The sequence below is a fragment of the Balaenoptera musculus genome, chromosome 3 (genome assembly GCF_009873245.2).
Source record: "Balaenoptera musculus isolate JJ_BM4_2016_0621 chromosome 3, mBalMus1.pri.v3, whole genome shotgun sequence".
In the NCBI taxonomy this organism is placed as follows: Eukaryota; Metazoa; Chordata; class Mammalia; order Artiodactyla; family Balaenopteridae; genus Balaenoptera; species Balaenoptera musculus.
Window position 1 is genome coordinate 144,396,704 of NC_045787.1, and position 20,678 is coordinate 144,417,381.

Genomic DNA, 20,678 nt, shown 5'->3' on the forward strand with positions numbered 1-20,678 from the left:
ATCATTAAGTGGGACTGGGTATGTGACTGGCACATAGTAAGAATTGTATAGATGGTGCCTGCCATTGTTAATGTAATTGGTATATAACCTAAGAAGAATAAAGAAGGGCAGTGAACGCAACTGACTCCTGGACATTTACCCAAAATTATGGACCCATATTTTGCATACACTTTAAAAAGATAAGAAATTCTGCCCATGGTTTCTGTCCCCATTGCCCCAGCCATTTCAGCATCACCTGTCCACCCTGCCACACCACTATGGCAATTATCCAGGGCACCCCTGCCCCACTTCAGCCTTGCTCTGCGCCTTGCTCTCATCCCCACCCCCTCTAGCTCCATCCCTTTCTACCCAGTTCCACCCTTGATTTCTCCACCCTGCCTCCACCCTAAACTTTGCCCTCCTAAGCTGCCCTAAGCCCCTGATCTTGCTGAGTCCAAACTTTTGGGTAGGAACTTTGGGTGGGACAGGCCAGCCTGGCCAGGGTCAAGGGCCAGTTTTTTCACTGGCAGAGCTAGAGAGGTCATTCCCACTGTTTCTTGATGAAGTCTGGGATGTTATAGGGAGTTATTTATCTGCCCTTTGCCCCTTGGTCTGTGGCTCTCCAAGCCAGTGAGCATAAACTTCTGCAACCCCAGAGACCCACTCAGGGTGTGATAAACAGGAGGCACTCACTAAATGCACTCATCAAATTGTGACTGAATGAATGAGGGAGTGAACGAAGGTTAATGATGATGTTAACGATGACCAGCATCCTTCCTGGAGCCTTGCAACCTGCCAGGCACTACTATGCTAAAGCACCTGAATGCTTCTTCTCATTTAACCCTCATAGCAACCCTAAGAAATTGGCATAATTATTACCCCCATTTTACAGAAGTTGAAATTGAGGCTCAGAGAACTTAAAGTCACACAGCTAAGAAATGACTGGATCAAATCTCTGCATATAATTTTCCACCTTAGGAAAGACTTTCTTAACCAGGTGTCCATAGATGTGCTTCAGTGGGGGGAGTCGTGAATGCCATAAAACTTTATGCAAAGTGTGAGTGCAGGCAGGCACAGTTATTTTGGGGAAGCAGTTTCACAGGTTTCATCGGATACTTAAATGTTTGAACATATTTGACTCCACGTCTCCAACCCTTCCTCCTTCCAGCCACCCTTCCATCCACCTCCGAGAGCCATTTGATCAATTTCATGAAGCACCTGCCTTGTGCCGGGTCTAGCGCGGCACCCATGGCTTCTCTGGCCTCCACAACACGTAATGTTTCAGATAATGCAAGCTGAGGTGCTCTGGAATGTCATTCCCACCTCCCTGGATCTGGGTAATTCAGAAGGGCTTTGCTGCCAATGTCTGGGCTGCGTGGGCGGCTGCACTCTGTCTGAACTCATCTCAGCCCCTGGTGGAGACTCTTCCAACGCGGGAGCATGAAGGGGAAACACTTGAGGCAGTGCAGCGGTCAGGACATAAAGGGCAGAGCCTGTGTCCTGGCTTCCCCTGCATCCCCTGCAGCCCCACTCCCTCAAGGGGCGTGATCAGCCTCGACAGATGAGGCCATGCCTGATGCATGAGGACATGGCCCAGGAGAGGCGCTTCCCACGCCCAAGTCCTATTCCAAGGTCTTTTCTTGCTCCTGGGAAGATGGGGAAGAAGGCGCTTGCAAAGGAGACCCAAAGGGGAAACTGAGGAATGGAGTTAGCATTTTCTGAGCCAGGACTGTGTTCCAGCCGGGGAAACCCTGTGCCGGGTGCTTTTGCAACCATGACCGCTTTCAGACTCACCCTGCCACTGACATTGGTGGGATGGTTCCTCTTGCAGATGTGCAGAGAGCGAGGTGTTCAAAGGTCAAATAACATGCTCAAGGTCACAAAACAAACCCCACATGTGAAACCTGAAGCTCTATCTACTTCCCTGCCCTCTGGAGAGCTCTTCCTCCCCCTCCCCCTCTCCCTCCCCTCCCCTCCCCCTCCCCTCCCCTCTCCCTCCCCTCCCCTCTCCCTCCCATCCCCCTCCCCCTCCCCCCTCCTCTCCGCTCTCCTCCTCCTCCTCCTTAAGATATCACCAGTAGTTTGCAAACAATTATCCTACCTGGCTTCTCTGAGCATCCCCCACCACCTTATTCCATACTAACCTGCCCCCTCCTGATTGCAGTTTGTAATGATGAGAGCATCTGGTTGTCTTCAGCCCTAGATCACCAGCTCCCTGAGGGGCAGGGACTCTTGCCTCTTCTTGTTCGTTACTGATCCATGTATTTAAAATAGTGCCTGGCAGGTAGACGCTGCTTAATAAATATATGTTGAATGAATGAATGAATAACTAAATGAGCCCCAGAGCAGATAATAATAAATGACATTTGCAGAGTGCTTTACAGAGAGTTAAAACACTTTCCCTTTACTTTATGCAACCCAATCCCCACACCAACCCTTGAAGGGGGCCTGTTCACGTTTTACAGATGAAGCAGCCCAGGCCAAACTCACATGTAGGAAGAGAAGTGGGATTTGATCCCAGGTCTAAAGGATGGGGCCCTTTCCCTGCCCTGAATGACCTCAGTGTGAGTATCTGTGGAACACTTAGGACGTCCTGGGCCAGGCTGAGCTGTGCTGGAGGGGGACAGGGGAAGAGAGGGTATTATGCTTTGCTTTCTAACAGCTCACAGTCTATTCGAGGAGGCCAGACATGCATGTGGAACGTCTGGGAAATGGTACAAGACAACAGCTAGCAGAGTGCTGAACTGCACATAATCAGGTGCCAACCACTTTCCCTGCCTTAACTATCTGAGTCTTTTAATACCAGATGGGGACCCTGAGAATAGATTTCCTCTGAAATAGATGAAGAGCAAAGATGGAAGCCAAGGGGAAGGCTGTGACTTACTCATTTTCACACGGTTCTAGCCCGGCACGATGTCCGGCCCTCAGCAGTCCACCCTCCCTAACCGGCCACACTAAGTGCTGGACACCTACTCAGGGCCTCGCACACATGACCTCACCACTCTTCGTGGCAGTACTGCAGGGTAGGTACTAATGCAGTCCACAGAAGGGGAACGTAGGGTTCAGAGGAAGGACTCATCAGGCCCAAAGTCACACAGCTAATGAGGGACAAAATCGGGATTTGAACCCAGATCTAGCAGCTCCCCAGATTCACGCTCTTAATCTGACACTGTTGTCTGTGTGTGTGGTGGGAAGTCAGCAAACTGCCCTTGTCTGCAAGGATGGGAAGAGACATGGCTGAGGGAGCAGTGAGGAGAGAGGGAAGCAAGGAACACAGCTTGTGTGTTTCGTAAACAGACAAGCACGTGCCTGCTTCAACAGGATCTCTGCGGGTCTCTGACAATCTCACCCTTTCCCCCCTAAGCACCCTCCCAGGGGTAAGCACCCTCCTAAGGAGTCCTATATGGGTGCTCATGTCAGAAGAAAGGCAAGGCCTTGCCTCCAGAGACTTCTGAGGGCACGCATAGGCCCTGTGAGTGTGTATGTATATGCTCAGGCTGCTATAACAAGATGCCACAGACTGGGTGGCTTAAACAACAGAAATTTATTTTCTCACACTTCTGGAGACTAGAAGTCCAAGATCAAGGTGAGGTGCCAGCAGGGTTGGTGTCCGGGGAAAGTTCTCCCCCGGGGTTGTAGATGGCTGCCTTCTCCATGCTGTGTGTGCACATGGTCTTCCGTTGATCACACGGTGGTGGTGGGAGTGGGGGTCCTCTGATATCTGTCCGTATAAGATCATTAAGGACACTAATCTCATGGGGTCAGGGCCCCGCACTTACGACCTCGTTTAAACCTTAATTACTTTCTTAAAGTCTCCATCTCCAAATATAGCCACTCTGGAGGTTAGGCCTCCAACATATGAATTTGGGAAGTACACAAACATTTCGCCCATAACAGGGTGAATGAGGGAGTGGTCAGAGCCAGAGATGGTGCATGAGCTGGCTCACCTTCCAGGGTAGAGGGAGTCACAGCCATTGAAACCCATGTTGGTTGGGACTGGCAAGATCACCTAAGCGAGTACACTACATCAGGACAGCAGGACAAATGGTCCCTACAGCCAGGTGAGTGATGGCAGGCTCCCTCTCTCTCCATGTAGTTCTCTCTTGCAAGTCTCCAAGAGGCAGGGATCCAGGCTTTTGTTTTCTTCTCTTGTCCCTCACACTTGTCGTGTATTCCTACTTAGACACATTCTTTGTGAGCATCTCATGGGTGATGTCTGCTGCATTGTACTGTGTGTGTGTGTGTGTGTGTCTGTGTGTGTGTATTTATCTGTAGATAATACCTACCACACAGGGCATCATCAGGAATAAATGAGCTCTTATGCATGTATAATAAATATCTGGTACATGGTAGGTGTATGAATGAACAAGTATTTGTTGAATGAATGAATCTTCACTTGGGAGAGTGTGCTTCTTCCTTTGAAAGGCAAGGATGATCTGGTAATCATCAGTTGTTACTTACTAATTGGGTCACTGAGCAAAGAAAATTATTAGTTCATTCCTTCCTTCATTCATTTATTGAACATAGACTGACTGCAACCCTGTCAGAAACCAAGGGTTAAGCAGACCGTGTAGAGCTAAATCAGTAGCAGTCCCTGCTCTTAAAGACCTTGCAGTCCAGAGGGAGAGACAGACAGGGAAGGGGACAATGAGAACCAAGGTAGTGAGTGCTCTGATGGGAAAGAGTCCCCAAGTGCCATAGGAACCCCAAGGGGGATACCACTGGGGCCCAGAGAGGGATTCTTGGAGAAACTGACACCTGAAGCAGATCTTCAAGGGTGAGCTCAGTTTGTCAGATGGAGAAAGGGTTGAGGGACATTCTAGGCAGATGGAACAGCCCTGAAGCACAACCATGGAGGGCACACTGGGGACTAGTGAGGGTCTGTGTGGCTAGAGCCCCAAAGAGAGCAGGGGGCTTGGGAAATGAAGCCAGACCACTAAAGGGCCTCATAATTCATGCTCAGCAGTTTGAACTTTGTCTCGGTGACTTCACTTTATTCCCACTGCTCAGATACAGCCAGTTGTGAACTCCTCTAGATGACCTTACTATTTCTATCTGTATGATGGAGCAATTCATCTGCTTCTTCAGAGGGCCTTGGGGGTGGAGGAAATGAGAGAATGGCATCCTAGCCTTTTGTAAACTCTCAAGTGCCGGTCCCGGTCACTCAGGTAGTGTGGAGCTGAGCAGAGGCCTGAAGGTGAAATGGCTTGGTGCTCCGTCCAGAGATTTTTGAGAAAACTGGGGGCTGTACCATCACTGTCTTCTTAGCAAAGATCCCTCTGTTCCTTAAGTCCTGGCCATCCTAGTGGGTCCTGTTGTGACCCCAGGCTTCAGCCCCACCCCCACTCTTCTTCCCCAGCAGGGAGGGCAGGAGGGAGGCAGGGCTGGCCCTTACCTGTCCTGCTCCATCATCCGGGATTCCAGGCCTCATGGACACAGATAAGCCCTGAATTGGCAGTTGGGAGAGCTGAGGCTTTAAATCTGGTGGGACCCAGAGGCGAGCTCCTCAGCTCAGTGGCCCACAGTATCCTCATCTGCCAACAGGAGTGTCCCCAGCACGTGATGACAGAGACGTGGGCTCCAAGTTCTAATCCCCTATCCTGGCTGGGTAACTTCAGGCAAATTTCTTGCCCTCGGTAAGCCTCAGCTTCTCTCTGTGGTGATGATTAGACACGACCTGACTAATAATCACAGGGTGTGGGGTGATGTGAGCTATATAGCAACAGGCCATGCGAATGAAAGGGATGGGTGTTGTTAAGTGCACCTTCGCTGTTGCACCAAATAGGACAGGTGCTGGGATTTGAGAAAACATGAAGTGCTGAACAGGTGAATAAAACTAGTCAGGGTCCCTGGCCAAGATGCAGACCACCTGTGTCCCGCAGAATGGCGGCTAATGGGCTGGAACGAGGGGAAGCTCTGTATTCTTGGGGTAGGACTGTATGCCTGTATGGCTTCGAGTCAGTGTGAACATGGGTGACTGTGATGCTCTTTTGCACTGAACGTGTGTGTGTCTGCATACCTGCGTGTTTGTGTGTCTATGTCTTGTGTGGAGTCCTAGGGATGCACCTGTGGGTGTTATGGACTATGAGTCTGTGTGTACAACAGCAACATCTGTGTGGACTTGTGGAACCTGTGCACATATGTTTGTGTGACTATGTGTATGAGGCCGTATGTCGGGAAACCCTATGACCTGCAAACACTGCTTATAGTGGGAACCCAGGCAGCTCACACCTGGAGGGAGGGCAGCTCCTCCTCAGGCTTCCGGGGAGCAAACCTTGCATTTCAGCACCACCTGGGGGCTGAGGAGAATTCAAACGAGTAGACCCAAACTTTGGCTTTTTGCATGAGAAGTCAAGATAGGGTTTGGGGTCCTGCCCCCTAACAATAGCTTGTACGTTCTTGGGGGTCAAGGAGGGAGAAGGATGAAGGAGGGAGAGAGGGAAGAAACAGAGAGTAAGGAAGTGTCCGAAGGGGCCGAGGGCTCCTTTCCCCTTCCCAATTCCCTGTCATTCAAAGGTGGCCCCAACGCTGGAGGAGCAGGAAGGCACCTTCCTCCTAAGACATCCCATGCCGTGGGTGGAGCAGACTTTGCCCCACCCCATAAAGATTTCCCTTGAAGTAAAATGAAACAACGCACCCCACGCAGGGACACACACACACACTTCCTCCCGGGAAGCAGTCAGCTGCCCCTTGAGCCCCACCCATCGGCCAGGCGTCCGCGCTCCGCGCCCCTCGTGCGCCCCCGCCCCGCCCCTCCGGGGTTACCCGCCGGCCGCTCTTCGCGCGCCTCAGACTCGCCTCGAGCGCGGCAGGGGCAGGAAGGCGCGCGCGGCTCCGCTCCACGCCGTCCCCGCTCTGTTCATTCATGATTGGTACTCGGCCCCCCGAGACCCAGCCCGAGCGCCGGGAGGGGAGCCGAGCGTGCGGCAGGAGGGGCGGGCGAGCGCGGCTCCCGCAGCGCACGCGGCGCTGGCTCAGGAGCCTCGGCCGGGCGGGCGCGCCGGCCCGGTGTCCAGCGCCAGGCAGGCTTCGGGGCATCGTCCTCGGTCCTCGGCGAGGGAAGCGGCCGGTCCCGGGTCCGAGGGCTCGCCGGGAGCGGCTAGCCCTGTGAGTCAGTGCATGTGCAGGGCTGAAGAAGGAAAGAAAAGGCTCCCAGCGCCCCAGCCCCACGCTCGCTGAATACCAAGCTGCGGCGAGCTGCCGGGGGCTTTTTTTTTCTCCTCTAATTCGGAGTAGAAGATCCACACTGATTTCCTTCCAGTGGAGGGGAGGGGCAGGGCCCGAGGTCCCAAGTCGCACACAAGTCTTCGCTGCCATGGGGGCCGTCATGGGCACCTTCTCGTCTCTGCAAACCAAACAAAGACGACCCTCGAAAGGTAAGCCACCTCCTTCTTCCTTTTGTTCCCCTGGCTGGGTTTGGGGGTGCTCGGTGCTGGGTTGGGGTGTGCCACCTGCCCTCCTTGGCCCGGACCCCCCTCCCCATGAGGAGTGGGTTCAGGTTCCTGTATCCAAAGGAGTAAGAAACCGGCGGGAGGATTGGTGTGAATACCCGTGAGCTGGCAGAGGAGGGACCGAGAGTGGGCTCCGGCCTCAGGGGCCACGGAACCTCTCCGGGGCACCAGGTGCCAGGACCATACTCCTGGAAGAATCTCTAGGCACAGAAGGCAGAGACAAATTCACAGGTGGGAGGTGGGGACAAAATTGTCTGAGTGTAAATGTTGGGAAGCTCTTTCCGTTCCCATGACCGTTGGTGTTCGTGCGACTGTGGGCATCCAGCGAGGGTGCTCACATATTCACTCACTGCCGCCCCCCCCCACCCCCAAGCAGCGATGCTGTGCAGACCTGGGGGTCCATCATCAGGGAGAGAGTGCTTTCTGCAAGCCAAAAGGAATCAGCTGCTGGCAGGTGGTAAAACTCTCAGGGCCCGTGTCCTGGTGGCTTTAGGGAGTTGGGAGCCAGGGCATCACAGGAGGGTGCTGTGAGAGCCGAGAGCACTGTCAAGGTCTGGTGAAGAGGTGAGCTAACATCAGAGATTAGAAAGCATAATATCCCTGGGTCCCTTCTGCCTGGACTCCAGCTGAGATAAGCCTAATCTCACCAGTGGGACAGTCATGAAACGGGTCCATGTGAAGTGGGGGGAAACGTGTTGCACCGCGGGGGACTGTGCAGGCCTCCTATCCAGCTGTTTGAAAGTTGGTTGTTGGAATAAAGACACTGGATGCAGTTAGGAAAAAGAATATGATGGGTTTGGTTTGTTTGGTTTTTATGCTCAAATACTACTGTGAGTGGTAGAAGGATTTTAAGTGACCTGACAGTTAAACCTTTAAGTTCTGCCATTGGGGCCCAGGTTCTGGTGACAGGTGAGGTTGCGATTCCTACGCCTTATGCTGGCTAGTGATTACATCAGCGTTAGGATAATGGTGGACCCCAGGGTGCACAATGAGTCCACTCTCAGGACTTGGTTGGTCTTCCCTGATTCAGTAGGAAAGTCTGCATCGCAGAGATAGCTCCCCATGAAAAACTTGTCGTTGAGGGATCTCGACATCTGGCCCAGTCCCCAGAGACATCAGGCTAAATACTGAGGAATAAGATCTCTGGGTGAAGATCTCAGGTGATGAAGCTGGGTTGGCATTCAGAGCCTAGAACATGGGAAGAGGCTTCGACCCATTTGTCCAGCTGCATTGTACATCCTCCTGGCAGGGAAGAGACTGGGTGCCATTTTACCAGTCCCAGGCAGGACAGGTCTGCAAGCCTTGGCCCAGGACCTTGACATTAAGAGCCCCACTTCTCACGGATCCTCAGATACTGCTTGACTGGGGACAAAGTTCAGCAGCAAATCCTGGTCTCCTTCCCCACCATCTGACCACCATGAGGTCCCGGAGGTCAGGGGACTGTGGGGGTAAGAAACTCAGGGATTTGTTTTAATATATTTTCAATGCCTGTGGCATTCCTGGGAGGCAGCTAGGTGTCACAGAAAGATCTTGGACCCTAGAGTCCAACAGATTCTGGGTGCAAATCTCAGCTCCATCGCTCCTTCCTTATGTGACCTCAGGCAGATCCCTTCACCTGTCTAAGCCTCAGTTTCTTACCCATAAAATGGACAGGATACTATCTCCTGGCAGGAAACAGGGTGTGGAGGGAGTGGAGAGAGGGAGGACCCTGCCTCATCTACTGTGTCAGCCGCAGCTAGCAGGGACCCAGAGGAGGTTGCAGAAAGATGCCAAGATCAACTGAACGATGGATATGGAGTTCCTCACCTAGGGCTGGGCAAAGATTATGAGCTGAGACATTACTCAGATGTTACTGTCTACCATTCCCTTTTCCTACACAAAGCTGCAGGTCACCCCAAATGGATTCCCAAAGGATTCCAAGAGGCCAGAGCTCTTTGCTTCTCTCTCCTAGGAGTCTAAGAAAAGAGAGGAGGGGGCACAGCATTCAGCGAGCCCCTACTGTGTGCCTGACACAGTGCTAGGTGCCTTATCTGCGCATTCTCACTTAACTCTCCCAACAACACTTGTTTGAAGCTCATTGTGGGTCCAGGGCTAGTGGATGGGCTGCCATGACAAGCTGCCCGGAGCCTGGGGTGTCTGGTCAGCCCCATTTGCACAAAGCCACACCACACTGGCTGGAATTGTCCAGGGCTCCAGCTACGTATATTCCCCCAGGCCTTTGTCCTGGAGCAGAGTCTTATCTTCCTGTCTAGCTCAGTGGAATGCTGATCAGCAGAAGACCCTTTCTGCAGAGAAAAGTGGCTTGGAAACTGGCTGGAAAGGCTAGTGATCAAGGATCACTTCCTGGTCAGGTCCCTTCCCCCATGGAGACCTAGGTTTCACCTTTGTAAAAGGCGGAAGTTACATTAGACATTTTCTCAGGTTCCATCCAGTTCTCAAATTTGAAGATTTCTATTGCTGATGCTCTTACCAGAGCTGCCACTATGATGTCTGAGACACCAGCCTCAGATCTAATTGCAAACAGTCAGAAGAGAGTGGTGGAGATTTTCAACTCGGGAATCGGTCTCCCTGCTGGGTTCAAATCCAGGCTCTACCACTTACTAGCTGTATGACTAAGCCTTATTTTCCTCAACTAGAAAACAGGGACAGTAGTAGTTACCATCTTAAAATAGCTGTTGTGCTGTGTGGATTTCAGGGATAATGCAAATCAAATGCTTAGCACGAGCTCTGTTACATGATAAGTAGTCAGCAAATTTTAACTACTATTCAATTTATGGCTCTAGTGTTTAGGGCTTCCAAATGCCTAGAGTAAGCCATCCTGGAAGTAGTCCATGCCTGTTGGAATCCTCACAGCTCAGTTCTGGAGCGTTCCTTCTGCTGTGTCCAGGAAACTAGGACCCGAACCTCACGTGCTCAGATGCTGGTTCTGTTGCTGCAGCCCCTGCTGACCTCTGCTTTGTGGCTGGTCCTGAAAACATTGTATCTTGTTTAACAAATACCCTGCATGTTTTGAAAATATAATTTGGAATCACATACATATAAAGCTCCACATGATTTAGTGGCGAGGGACATGCCTAGCCCAACCTGGGTGTTCGGGGAGAGCTTCCAGAAGGCAACAGAAATCTAAAGTTATTTAAGAGCTACATCACTGAATAAAAAAGTTTTAAATTAATTTCCTATCCTTCCCTCTGTTTGGGACCTTTGTTTGTCGTTAAGTAAGAATGAGAAAAGTCCCGCTTCAGGGATTCAGCCTCTGCATCCCAGTCCCAGGTAGGGTTTCTGGCTCCAACAGTTTTTGTATGTGTTTATCATACGAAGGACACAGCTCTGGGCTTAAAGGGTCGGGATGTCAGGGGTGATCAGATGAGGATCACGCAGGTGCAGTGGCTGGGCCTGTGTGAGGGGCAGGGGGCGAGAGAATTTAGGGAGAACGTCACTAGCCCAAGGGCATCTCAATGGAAATTTGCCTCTAAGCAAATAAGCCTACTTTGCAGGGGTGGCTGGGTTATCAATCCTCCGTGACCGTGACCGTGACCGAGGGAAAGCATTCAGAACCTTCAGGAAGGGCTGAGCTTGGGATCTCCAGAGTGTTCATTGAATAGATGAGCCAACAAAATCTCACAGCTTTTAGATGCTTTTTCCAAGGCTACATGGCAAGTTAGAGACAAATATGGGACTGGTCCCCTCACTCCTAGACCAGTGAGCATCTCGGAACCTTAGAGACCTTATGGAAGCACAATATTCCTGATGAGGCCAGGTTTGGGGTTTATTGCTCCGGGCAGCATGTTCAACCAGAAAAAATCTGGGAGACCAATGGGAGGCAGCCAGGCGTAGAGAAGCAGTAGCCCTGCTGTCACACTGTCCTGGGCTCAAGGGACCTTTGGCAAGTCATTTCACCTTGGAAATGTCAGTGTTCTTATGTCTAAAAGAGGAATACTGATTTACAGAGGTGTTCATGCCCTGAGCATTACCCGTTTCTGCATCTTTGTCCATCCTTTTAACTCTGTATTACCCTTCCCCCCATTTCCTTGTCTAACAGTTAAAATTCTACCCACATTCCAAGACCTCACTCAGCTATTTCCACATTCAGGAAGGCTCCCCCAGGCCCTGGAAAGAAGCAACTTCTCCTATCTAAATTCCTTAATCTTTTAAGGTGTACATTCTCATGACTCTCAAGTCATGCTTTGAATTAGGCAACTGATGGAGGTGTTAACGCCTCACCCCATCCCCAGAGCGTCCGCTTCTCAGGGGAGGTACTCTGAATCATCCTTCATAGTCCCCGGCTTGGTTCCTTGCACATAGTAGGTACTCCATAAATCTTTTCTGGAGGAACTTATAAATAATGGACTGCTTGGCCACTTTCTGTTATTTCCTGGAATTGCAGACCCTGAAGGAAAAGTTAGCTGCCCACTGGAATTTCAGTTACCAGCCCTCTGCCTGGAATGAATTCTTTTCTTTGGTCTGCTGGCTCTGAATTGGCTCTGTCCACAGAATGTACTGAGTCTGTTTACCATTAAGCAGGCAAGTGCTGAGAACACTGCTCCTGTGCCCCAGCCCCCTGAGAGTCACAAAAGTACAGGGAGACCATTCCCAGTGCCAGGCACAGTTCCGGTCCCTCCGTCCCAGAAGGAAATCAAGGAAGCTCAAAGCGAATGGGGAGGGGGAGATGGTAAAGACTGAAAGATGGAAGTGAAAGGACGACTGCTTGAGGTCTTTTTGTCCTGGTCCCTGGGAAAGGATCGTGTCTTGGACTTCTTTATATGCCTAGAAGGGCTTTGCTTAATAAATGGTTTGTAAATGTACAAATGAGCAAGTGAATACGTACATTAGCCAGTGAGTGAAAGAATGAATGATTGAATGAATGAGGGGATAAATAAATGAGTGCATGAATGAGGAAGCAGATGAATGACAGAAGGAATGGTTGAAGAAAAGAGTGCATGAATGAGTGAATGAATCCATAAATTAATGAATGATTAATGAAGTCCCAGAAAGGCTATGATAGGAGGCTGTCTTTGCATGAAGAGCATTGATAGTCATGCTGCACAAATCCTGGATCTAAGCCCCCCACCGTGAAACTTGGAAGGAGTCAGTGGTACAGGAGGCCCTGGTACAGATAATTAATAGTAAACTTACAACTAGTGCTTCATGAAGAGCTGAAAATTATAAGTTCAGTCAAGAAGAGTTCTGGTAATTTTTTGGATACCTGTAGGTGTGTGGTATGTTTGGGGAAGGTGGGAAGATGGAAAAGTATCTCTAGGCTCTCACTCTTTTGTTGATTCATTCAAAAAACTAAAGTGAGGACCGACCCTCAATGCCCTCCCTTGTATTTCAGGTTCCCCTTTGTCTTGTCTGGGTGAGATCAAGAATCTGTGTATCTGTCCACTCAGTTATTTGTTCACTAAGTAATCCCGTAAGTGTCCTTTAACTTTGCTTCCCTGATGTTGTTTCTACCCAAGATCCCCCTTGGCTTCCCCACTCTCCCTCCACTTCCACCTCCCAAGGCGAACTCCTGCACACCCTTCAAGACCTCATTCAATGTCACCTCCTCCCAAGCTCTTGTGGGCAGAGCACATTTCTCCCTCCCCTGCTCCCCTACAGCTGTTGCTCCTTCCCTTGGCTCCAGTCCCGAACAATATGTGATTATGGATTTACGCATTCGTCTCTCTGACTAGCTCTCAGGGAATGAGTCTTATTCCAGGGCCTCTGTCAAGGCCTGATGCTGATGGATGTTGTCTGCATGGAGATAAGGATGGATAGACCAGGTTGTGAGTTCTTGATGGCTCCAAGGAGTGCAGGAATGCGGCCTCGCAGATGAGAAATCCGGGTCCGCTCATGGGGAGAAGTGCTGCAAAGTTCTGCATAATGGCCCTGGAGCTGATGTTCCCATTCATCAGGCAGAGGATGAGCAGTATTGGGGAGTGGGGGGAGAGAAAGAGAGAGAGAGAGAGATATTGTGTGTGTGTGTGTGTGTGTGTGTGTGTGTGTGTGAGAGAGAGAGAGAGAGAGCGAGAGCGAGAGCGAGAGCGAGAGAGAGAGAGAGAGAGAGAGAGAGACTGAGAGAGTCCTGAGACTTTCAGACAACTTGACTTATCTTTAAATGCTTCCCCTCCCTCCAGGTAGTGTTTTAAATAGGTCATCTTTAGGGAGTAGCTGTGATCAGTTGGGCTGTCACTAGAGTCCCATACCCTAGCCGTGGGAGCAGAACATTGGATTAATTCTTCTTATTCCAGGCCAAACTGAAAGCTTCCCTGGGGCAGTTGGGGGATGGGGGGGTGGCAGTGGGAGCTACAGTCAAATCAGAGAGTTAAGAATAGGGTGTGCAATGGTTAGGACCACTGGGTTAAAGTAAGAGACTTGGGTTCAAACTCCGACTCTGTGACTTCTTAGCTGAACCTCTCTGAGCCTCCGTTTCCTCCTGTCTAAAATGAGGACAGTCATGGTGTCTCCCTTATCTCCTTTATAGGGCTGTGGAAGGGGCCCAGGAGGTGGTGAGCACAGTGGTTCACAGAAGGTGAGATGATCCTAGCAACTCGGGGCAGTAGTGGCTTTGCCGCTGCCTTTTGTCCCATCTCAGGGCAGGTCCCTTCCTCCTCTGTTGCTCCATCTGCAGCGTGACTGGGTAGTCCTTGGTGATCTCTGTGCCTTCGAGCTGTGGCCTCTGAGTCCACCCCATGGGCCCCAGAGCCATCACAGCTATGGCCACTGGAATCCCAAGCAGTTTCTCCGGTGACTTCTGTGGGAAGCCGTCAGTGTCAGATGATGATGAAATTCCCAACGGTGAGATAGGAGAACATGGCTCATCTGCAGGGTTAATAATAATAGTAATGGCTAACGTTGACCTGGCCTCCCTCTGTGCCAGGCACCTTGCTCTGCCCTTTTCCTGTGTTATTTTATTAACCTCCTCCCAGCCCTGGAGAACAGACCCTATTACAGTTTCCATTTTGCAGATGAAGAAACTGAGGTTCCAAGAAGGGCAGTGCTTTGCCCAGAGTCTCACAGCGTACGGATAGCAGGACCTGGTTCTGGCTGGTCCCAGAGCCTGAGCTTTTAAGCTCACCAGCCTCCTCCCCTCCTGGCCTCCCCTCGAGGAAGAACAGCCAAAACAGGGTGTGTGGAGGTGGGGGAGAAGGCATCCAGGGATAGACAAAGCACCTCATTAGCATACGGAACTACTGAGCCATCTGCAGGCCTTGAGCAAAATGCTTTTCACCCCATCCCCAACCACCCCTGGATCTGTTTCCATTTAATCTGACACTCCAAAAGCCTGAATATGAAATGATTGGGGGCAGAAGGTCAATTAGCAAATTCATTAATAGGATTAAACGTTTCTCCTCTGCTGTAATCATTTCTGTGAACTAAATTCTTCTCCCTTTGTTACAGCCATCCTTGCCTGTCAGAGAAGGATAGAGCGCTTAAATACCTCCAAGACTGTTAGAATTTCAAACCGTCAGAATCGGACACCAGAATCAGTCTGTGTTTTCACAGGGTCCAGAGAGGCAGGGAGGGATCAGTGGGTGGATGAGTGGTCATCCTTGCAAAGGAAACAAACGCAAGAACTTGCTGGTGCATTTGCCTTCTGCTTTCTCATTAGTTCCCTTCCCGTCCTTAGCCACACATTGGCCTAAATCTGTATTACACATATATATGTGGTATAGCAGGTATGGACACGTGCTCTTGATTAGACAGACCTGGATTCAAAACCTAGCTGTGCAACTTATTAGCTATGTGACCTCAGGCAGGTCCCCTTGCCTCTGTGAACTTTCGTTTCCACATGTAGAGAATTAAGATATTGATAGTAATTACCTCCAAGGTCGTTATGAGAATTAAATGCAATAATGCATGTAAGATACTGTGGTCAGAACATAGCAAGGGTGAATTAGAGGCAAGTTACTGCTGTTTGGAGCCATGCCACTCAAAGTGTGGTCCTCGCACCAGCAACCTCTGCATCACCTGGGAGCTTATTAGGAATGCAGAGTCGCAGGCCCCCACTGAATCTTGCATTTTTAACAAGATCTCCTGGTGGCTTGGATGCCCACTGCAGTTGGAGCAACATTGACTTAGAGCACAGATTATAGTGTGCATGTGTGTGTATATATTGATATATATGTATATATGTAATTATAGGATTATATGTCAAACTGGCAGGGACCTTTGAAGCCTTCTGGTTTAAGTATCATTTTAGGATAACCAAACAAGTCCAGAGAAGGCGAGCGGTCTGCCCACAGTCACACAGCTTGAGCATCAGCCCTGGGGTCTGAACCCCAGGCTTCCCCAGCACTGCTTGTTTTTATATGAATTGCCAGGAAGTCATATTTCCCCAGATCAGCGTTTCTGCAATTGATCCTTTTTTCTTTTTTTTCCTTAAATGAAACAGAAGGGTAGGACTATGTATGCCCATTAAGTTTTCATTTGCTAATTTAAAATGTTATTCCAGCCAAGTGAGATCCTGAATCTTGATTCTACCAGCCATCACCTTAGCTTTACCTCCAAGATCTATGCTACCTGAAGGTGTGACAAGGGGGCATTCTAGGTCTTCATCTAGTTGGCTTCCAAGACCGTAGGCCGGGACAGGGTGCAGGAGAGACTGGTGTGAACTACTGACATCTCTCCACAAGGGATTTCATTGACAATGCTCAGTATGGAAGAGCAGGCTGGCCGCCTGGATTCTGAGCAAAAGCCTTTGTGTGGGATTTGAAGCCAGAAGACTTGACAGAAGTTAGTAGGAGTCTAATGGACAAAGGAAGGGCCTGAAGCATGAAAGTCAAATGCCTTTTCCAGGGGGCCTAGTAAGATGTCTCTGTTGGAAAACAAACGAACAATCCTAGTTGTTGTAGGAAGCTTTCTGCACTAAGCAATTAATCAGGACTCCTCCAGGGTAAATAGGCTTGTTTAGGGTAGACATTGGAGAGATGGGGAAGCATTGCTTGAAGAGGAGGAATTCTAACTTTTGAAGGCCTGCGGTGTCCCAGAGCCTTCTGCATGCCTAATCTTCTTTCATTTCTGTAGTAGTCCTATGATGGTTGTTTTGTTATCCTCATTTTGCAAATCGGGAAACTGAGGCTCAGGGAGGTTCTATGATCATCCAGTATTAGAGAGCAAGGATGTGAAGCGTGTCTGATTCCAAGTTACCTCCTCCGGCCTGAGGGCACATCCAGGGCAAGCAGGCCTCTGACCCCCAAGAAGAGGTTGAACAACTGTGGCTGCTCCCGAGCTTTTAGAGACCGGAAATGACAGCCACTGGCCTCCTCACCCATCCGACCCTGGAGCCAGAAGAAGAGGAGGGCTCGGCTGGCGGCCAAGGGAGGGCTCTGGAGGCCACAGGGCGCCCAGCTGCCTTTGGGAAGCCAGTGCATTAGCATTCATGTGATGGAGGCTGCACTTTCTCTCCATCCCTGGGACTCATCCTTGTGAGACTCTCCCAGACCGTCAAATGGTCAAATTGCACAATCAGCAGGGTCTCTTAGAGAGTCTTTCCCGCTCTCTTCCTTCCCTTTCCTTCCCTTTCTTAGCGCTGACGCTGGGCTGGATTAGACTCTAAGCCCTAAAGGCCCAAAGGCTAAAAGACTGTGTCCCCACCACCAATTGCCTCACCATTTGCTACTTAGATAATTCAAAACAGAAAAGATAAGTCTAAAGAAATGAAATAAAATTCAGATTTTTCCCATGATAACTTCTTTGATCATTTTTTGAAATATAATATGCTTTCAAAACAGGTTTTTTCACAAGTTTTGATGCCTCTACTTTGCTGGTGCTTTAAGCATCTCTTGAATGTGCCTGTTGGGTATTTCAGCCTCAGAGTTGGAACCAGACAGGAAAAAGAAAAAACTCATCTGTACTGAGCACCTACTGTGTGCCAGGCACTCTGCAAGCTGTTGACAAATATAACAATATTTTAAAAGCTTTTTTTTTTCTTAAATATTTTGTAAGCAAATCTCTTTTAATTTATTTTATTTATTTATTTTTATTTTTGGCTGTGTTGGGTCTTTGTTTCTGTGCGAGGGCTTTCTCTAGTTGTGGCAAGTGGGGGCCAGTCTTCATCGTGGTGCGTGGGCCTCTCACTATCGTGGTCTCTCTTGTGGCAGAGCACAGGCTCCAAACGCGCAGACTCAGTAGTTGTGGCTCATGGGCCTAGTTTCTCCGCGGCATGTGGGATCCTCCCAGACCAGGGCTCGAACCCGTGTCCCCTGCATTGGCAGGCAGATTCCCAACCACTGCGCCACCAGGGAAGCCCTAAAAGCTTTTATAATAAGAACAATAGTAAAAAGAAATGACATGTGTGTAACACTTTGTACCCAGTACTATTCCAAGTACTTTTGATACATTAAACTAATTTAACTCTCACAGCAACCCTATGGGGTATATACTATCATTATCCCCATCTAGCAAATGAACTCTCCTACTATGAGAGGTAGGCATTCATCCCGCCATTTTATAGATGAGGAAACTGAGACTTGGCAAGAAGTGACTTGTCCGAGTCCCTTCAGGTGGCTGGTAGAAGAAGAACCAGGATTCACACCAGCTCTGACTGACTCCAAATACAGCCCCACGCATTTCCTAGAAGCACCCTGCTTCTTTGATATGTCCCCAGGGTGCACTACGAAGATGGGTGGGAAGGCCTGGGACTGAAGACTGAGTATTGAATCCTGTCCTGACTTTTTCAGGGGCACCCTTCACTCCCCACTGCCTATTGCATGTGTTCCTTCCTTGTGCTACTGTCCTGGTTCTTCCTGACCTGCCTGAGCCACCACTCTGTACATTGGTCCACATCGTGCAGCCTGTCCGGGAGCCACGTCAGGCTCCCATCTACTTCCCCTGAAGGAGAAGCTGCCAGAAGGAGATAAGAGTGATGTAGGACACTGCCTTTGCCCTCAAGGAGCTTCACGCTGGTGACAATAATAATACTATTAACACAAATCTATAGAGCTCCGACTATGTGCCAGACACTTTAGCAGCTTGGTTTTTGTGTAAATCTTATAGCATCATGAGGAAGTCAGCACTATTACTTGACCCTTTACAGATGGGGAAACTGAAGAACTGAGGCATAAGGAAGGAAATGTCCAATGTCTCATCTCTCATAAGTGGCCAAGCCAGGATTTGAACCCAGAGGGTTTGATTCCAGCACCCGCATGCTTGTGTTACGCTGTGGGGCTTCCGGGGAGGGAAAGAGCATCTCCTCCTGAGGGGCAGGGCTGGAGAATCAGAGAGGAAGGCTGAAAGAGGTGGCGTTTGAGGTTGGTAACAGAGCTAGGGCTTGGCCCAGGCAGGAATGTAGGTGGTGAAGTTCTAGGCGGAAGGAATAGCATGAGAACGTCAGTGAAGCAGACAGCAAGAAAGGAGAAGGGATAAACAATGACAGTGATGCTTTGCACGTTTGTGACTTGGAGGATGTCACTGGAAAGGCTGTTATCAGAAATGGGAGGGAAGAGAATGGAGGCAGAGAAGGGAGTCAGGCTGTCCACCTTTATTGAGGTGGAGGAAAGGGTCCTGGCAGGTGATAGAGAGCAAGGACGAGCACAGGACAAAGGAAGTGGGGATCAGGACTGTCCCCTCTCACCCCACCCTGTTCCCCAAAAGTCTCCCAGTGATCACTTCCGCCCGCCTCCTCTCCCCCCACCCTCCCAACGCACTCACTGTTTGTCCTGCATGATTTAGCAGTTGATCGCCTTGAATTGCTCTATAATCACTCCCTGTAAACGTGCATGACTCTCCAGTAAGAGTACACTTTCCTCAACGACCGACCGGAACTTTTCTTTCTGCCCTTCTGAGCTCCTCCGAGAAGCTCGACACAGTTCTGAGCCCACAAGTGGTACTTGGGACTTGAACTGACATTTCACAGAGATGCAGGAGGACTTGGGATTCCCTAATTGGGATCAGTGTGGCAAAGAAACTTGGACATAGCTCTGACACCACCCCCTATGCCTATCCACAGTATCTGAACGTCAAAGGCTGTGGTTTAGTGCAAAAACATAGAGCATTGGGGACCATTCCATAACCGCTTACTTAGAGTTGATGGAGGAAAAAACAGGTGTGGGGTGTTGAGTAAAATAGAACCAAAGGCCAGTCTAACTCCCCTTATGAGCTGTGTGTTTTAAGAAAATTGCTTAACCCATCTCTGCATGTCAGTTTCTTCATCTGTTAAATAATAACTATCATGATATCAACTCATTGGATTGTCATGGGGATTAAGTGAGACAATGTGCATGTATGTGGCAAACTGTAAGGCAATGTATAAATGGTGGGTATCAATATGTAGATGGTGATAATGGTCACCATGGTAGTAATGATCTTGATGATGGTGGTGGTGATGATGGTGGTGGTGTCGGTGCTGGTGGTAGCAATGATGATAGTCATAAGGGATGATGTTATAAGTGGTAGTGGTGATGATAGTAGGGATAATGTTGATGATGGCAGAGGTGTTGGTGACCGATGATATTGGCGACTGGTGGTATTAATGGCAGTAGTGGTGCTGATGATAGGTGGTATTTATGGTGATGCTGGAGCATGATGATCTTAATGGTGATAATGATGATTAGAGTAGGGATAATGAGGATAGGGTATTAGTAGTGGTATTAGTGGTGTTAGTGGTGTTAGTGATAGGAGTGCTATCGTGGTAGTGTGATGAGGGGTGGTATTAGTGGTGGTGGTCATAATGGCAGGGGGGATGTTGGCGATGGTGGTGGTGGTGATGTAGTGGTGTGAGTAGTAGTGTTGGTGGCAGGACGATGGTGGTACTGGTGGTAGTAATTAACGGTGCTGATGGAGGTAGTAGCACAGGTGGATTTGAGGCTGTCATTCCCTTTGTCCAGACTATCTTCCTTGACTAGGCTGCACAGAAAGATTTCCAACCCCCAGAATTTGAATTCCCCCAGATATATTTGTTAACAATAGGAATGAATAAGACAATTCAGCCCATGCCTCTACACTTCTACTCTTATTCGTGGTTGGTACTTTGAGAATGCTTTTCATATAAGCTGCCTTCTCGACACTTGCCTTCCCAGCATGTAGCACAGTGCCATGCCTGGTACGTAGTCAGTCTTTGATAAATATTTGCGGAAGGCAAGAATAACGTTGCAGGGTGAGGCTGTGCTCTTAGATGAACTCATCGGTTAAATGTCCCATCTCCAAAGGTACGCGGGGTCATCAGGCAGCTCCCCAGCACACTAGAATGTACCTGCACTCACGCCAGGACCAGGGTGGTTACTGCAGCAACCCTTCTTACCTGGCAAGCTGGGAAGACTGCCTGGGTGG

General features: G+C 49.7%; 1 protein-coding gene across 3 annotated transcripts in view; it reads left to right on the forward strand.

The window, feature by feature from the left end:
- The first annotated feature begins 6,790 nt into the window (after positions 1 to 6,790).
- KCNIP1 (potassium voltage-gated channel interacting protein 1) overlaps positions 6,791 to 20,678 on the forward strand; it is a 228,321-nt gene continuing 214,433 nt past the window's right edge. For all 3 annotated transcript variants that reach the window (XM_036845426.1, XM_036845423.1, XM_036845424.1), the window contains exon 1: positions 6,791 to 7,355. In XM_036845426.1, the coding sequence (XP_036701321.1) occupies positions 7,295 to 7,355 (61 nt within the window). In that variant the 5' untranslated portion in view covers positions 6,791 to 7,294. The remainder of the gene's footprint in view (positions 7,356 to 20,678) is intronic.